The sequence below is a fragment of the Camelina sativa genome, unplaced genomic scaffold (genome assembly GCF_000633955.1).
Source record: "Camelina sativa cultivar DH55 unplaced genomic scaffold, Cs unpScaffold02047, whole genome shotgun sequence".
Classification (NCBI taxonomy): Eukaryota; Viridiplantae; Streptophyta; class Magnoliopsida; order Brassicales; family Brassicaceae; genus Camelina; species Camelina sativa.
The window spans coordinates 1-2620 of NW_010923164.1; the positions used below are offsets into that span (position 1 = coordinate 1).

Sequence of the window (2620 nt, forward strand, 5' to 3'; positions counted from 1 at the left end):
TGAGGCCTTTTTGCAAAGTGATGCCGTTTTGAGCTGTGTTGTTGACACTCCCACTCAAACTTGGAGTCGGTGGAACAATGACACCAATTTTGAATCTCAACCATTCAAATGGACCTTTGGCTAGAGATTTTGTAAAAATATCTAGGAATAGAGCTCCATGGTATCAGAGCCATGGAGCTCTATTCCTATCCTACTTTAAACATTTCAAATTGTGTCACCGTCAAACTTACAGAACGCAACTACATCCTGTGGAAATCCCAGTTCGAGTCTTTTCTCTCCGGGCAAGGACTTCTGGGCTTTGTCACAGGGACTGCTACTGCACCGGCGAGTACCATCACCATCCGTAACAACGAAGAACAAAACGTCATAGCTCCAAACCCAGATTATGAAGCATGGCGTCGCTCGGATCAAGTTGTTATGGCATGGCTTCTTGGTTCGTTGTCTGAAGATATCCTTAGTGTGGTGGTCGGATCCACAACCTCTCATGATGTGTGGACTAACCTTGCCGGTCATTACAACCGCACTTCGTCATCCCGAGTTCTGCAACTTCAGAGGCGTCTCCATGGCATTTCAAAAGAAGGGAAAACCATGGATGAATATCTACGAGATCTCAAAAATGTCTTCACGATTCATGGTCTCACTCGTGAATATGAGCCTCTGATAACCTCGCTTGAGTCTTCTTTGGATGTTGTTCCTGAACCACCTTATGAAGACATTCTGCATCGTCTACGAGGCTATGATGACAGGCTTCAAAGCTATGTCACACCTTCAGAAGTCTCACCGCATCTGGCTTTCTACACCACCAACAGAGGTCGTGGACAGTCTCGTGGCAGAGGAGGACGAAATCGAGGACGAGGAAGCTTCTCCACTCGAGGACGTGGATTTCATCAACAGTTCAGCTCTGGAAGCTCAGGTTCATCTGTTGCTGAAAAACCTACCTGTCAGATTTGCGGAAAGAAAGGTCATCAAGCTCTTGACTGTTGGCACAAATACGATGACAACTATGAACAACAAGGAGCTGTCGCTTCTGCTCTAGCTGCGTTACACATCACTGATGTTACTGATGAGACCGGTTGGCACCCGGATACTGGTGAGACGGCTCACATTACAAATTCCACTCAGCGCCTGCAACAAGCACAACCATACTATGGTTCAGACACAGTGATGGCTAGTGATGGTAATTTTCTGCCTATAACTCACATTGGTTCGTCTAAACTTCCCTCTACATCAGGTAATCTTCCTTTGAAGGATGTGTTAGTGTGCCCAGATATTGCCAAATCTTTATTATCTGTATCAAAGTTAACCAAAGATTATCCCTGTTCTTTCACTTTTGATGATGATGGTGTTGTTGTAAAGGACAAAGCAACTCAAAAAATCCTGACAATGGGATGAACAAGTGAAGGGCTCTATCTGCTGGAGAATCACAAGTATCAGATGTACTACTCTACCAGACAAATCTCCACAAGTGATGAAGTTTGGCATAGACGCTTAGGACATCTGAATCCCACAGTTCTCCAGCTTCTATCTTCTAATAAGGCAATTCAAATAACGAAGAGTACCAACAAGGTGTGTGAATCATGTCGACTTGGGAAGAGTACTAAATTGCCATTTTCTCCTTCTGTTTTTAGTTCAACTAGACCCCTTGAGAGGATACATTGTGATCTCTGGGGTCCAGCTCATGTTCCTTCAGTTCAAGGTTTTCGATTCTATGTAATCTCCATCGATCATTACTCAAGATTCTGTTGGTTTTATCCCTTAATGAGAAAGTCAGATTTTTATTCCATTTTCATCAAGTTTCAAAGCTTTGTTGAGAACCTACTTCAAGCAAAGATTGGGATTTTTCAGTGTGATGGAGGGGGAGAATTCATAAGTCACCAATTCTTACAACACTTGCAAACTTCTGGAATACAACAGTATATTTCATGTCCTCACACGCCTGAACAAAATGGTTTAGCCGAGAGAAAGCATAGACAAATTACAGAGAATGGTCTCACTCTTCTGTTTCAAAGCAAAGTTCCACAAAGATTTTGGGTCGAATCATTCTTCACTGCAAACTTTTTAAGTAATCTGCTGCCAACAACAGCTCTTCCAAGCCACAAAAGTCCTTATGAAGTTCTCTTTGCCAAGGCTCCAAACTACTCTGCCTTGAGAACCTTTGGTTGTGCCTGCTTTCCCACTCTAAGGGCTTATGCTCGCAACAAGTTTGATCCAAAATCTCTGAAATGTGTTTTTCTTGGCTATACTGAAAAATACAAGGGATATCGATGTTTTTATCCACCTACAGGTCGTGTGTACATAAGTCGGCATGTTATCTTTGACGAAGAGTCATTCCCCTGTTCTGACACATACGTTGATGATCAATCTACTCCTGCTACACCACTAATTGATGCTTGGTTGTGTGCATCCCCTGTAACACTAAACAAAGCGCAAGTCGCAGGTCCACCACAAGATCAGATAGGTGAATCAACCACACACCAGACTCAACATCAATACTTTGCAGCAGAAGGAACTGAACAAATTCAACAACAAGTCCCTACCTCTACACCGGCAACCTCGAATCAATGTCTTACTCATCTGCAACTCCTCTGTTTTTGTCTCTTGCTGCAGGTGACCGTTGCAA

The 2620-nt window shown here is 43.3% G+C and overlaps 1 protein-coding gene across 1 annotated transcript; it reads left to right on the forward strand.

Moving 5' to 3' along the window:
* The first annotated feature begins 171 nt into the window (after positions 1-171).
* On the forward strand, positions 172-1392 carry LOC104774220. The gene has a single exon (XM_010498878.1). It carries the CDS (start codon positions 172-174, stop codon positions 1390-1392), a length of 1221 nt encoding a protein of 406 aa, XP_010497180.1.
* The last annotated feature ends 1228 nt before the right edge of the window (positions 1393-2620 follow it).

Bases quoted from the DNA above. Each gene is read 5' to 3' on its own strand.
- LOC104774220 (XM_010498878.1), top strand. From the start codon at position 172: ATGGAGCTCTATTCCTATCCTACTTTAAACATTTCAAATTGTGTCACC.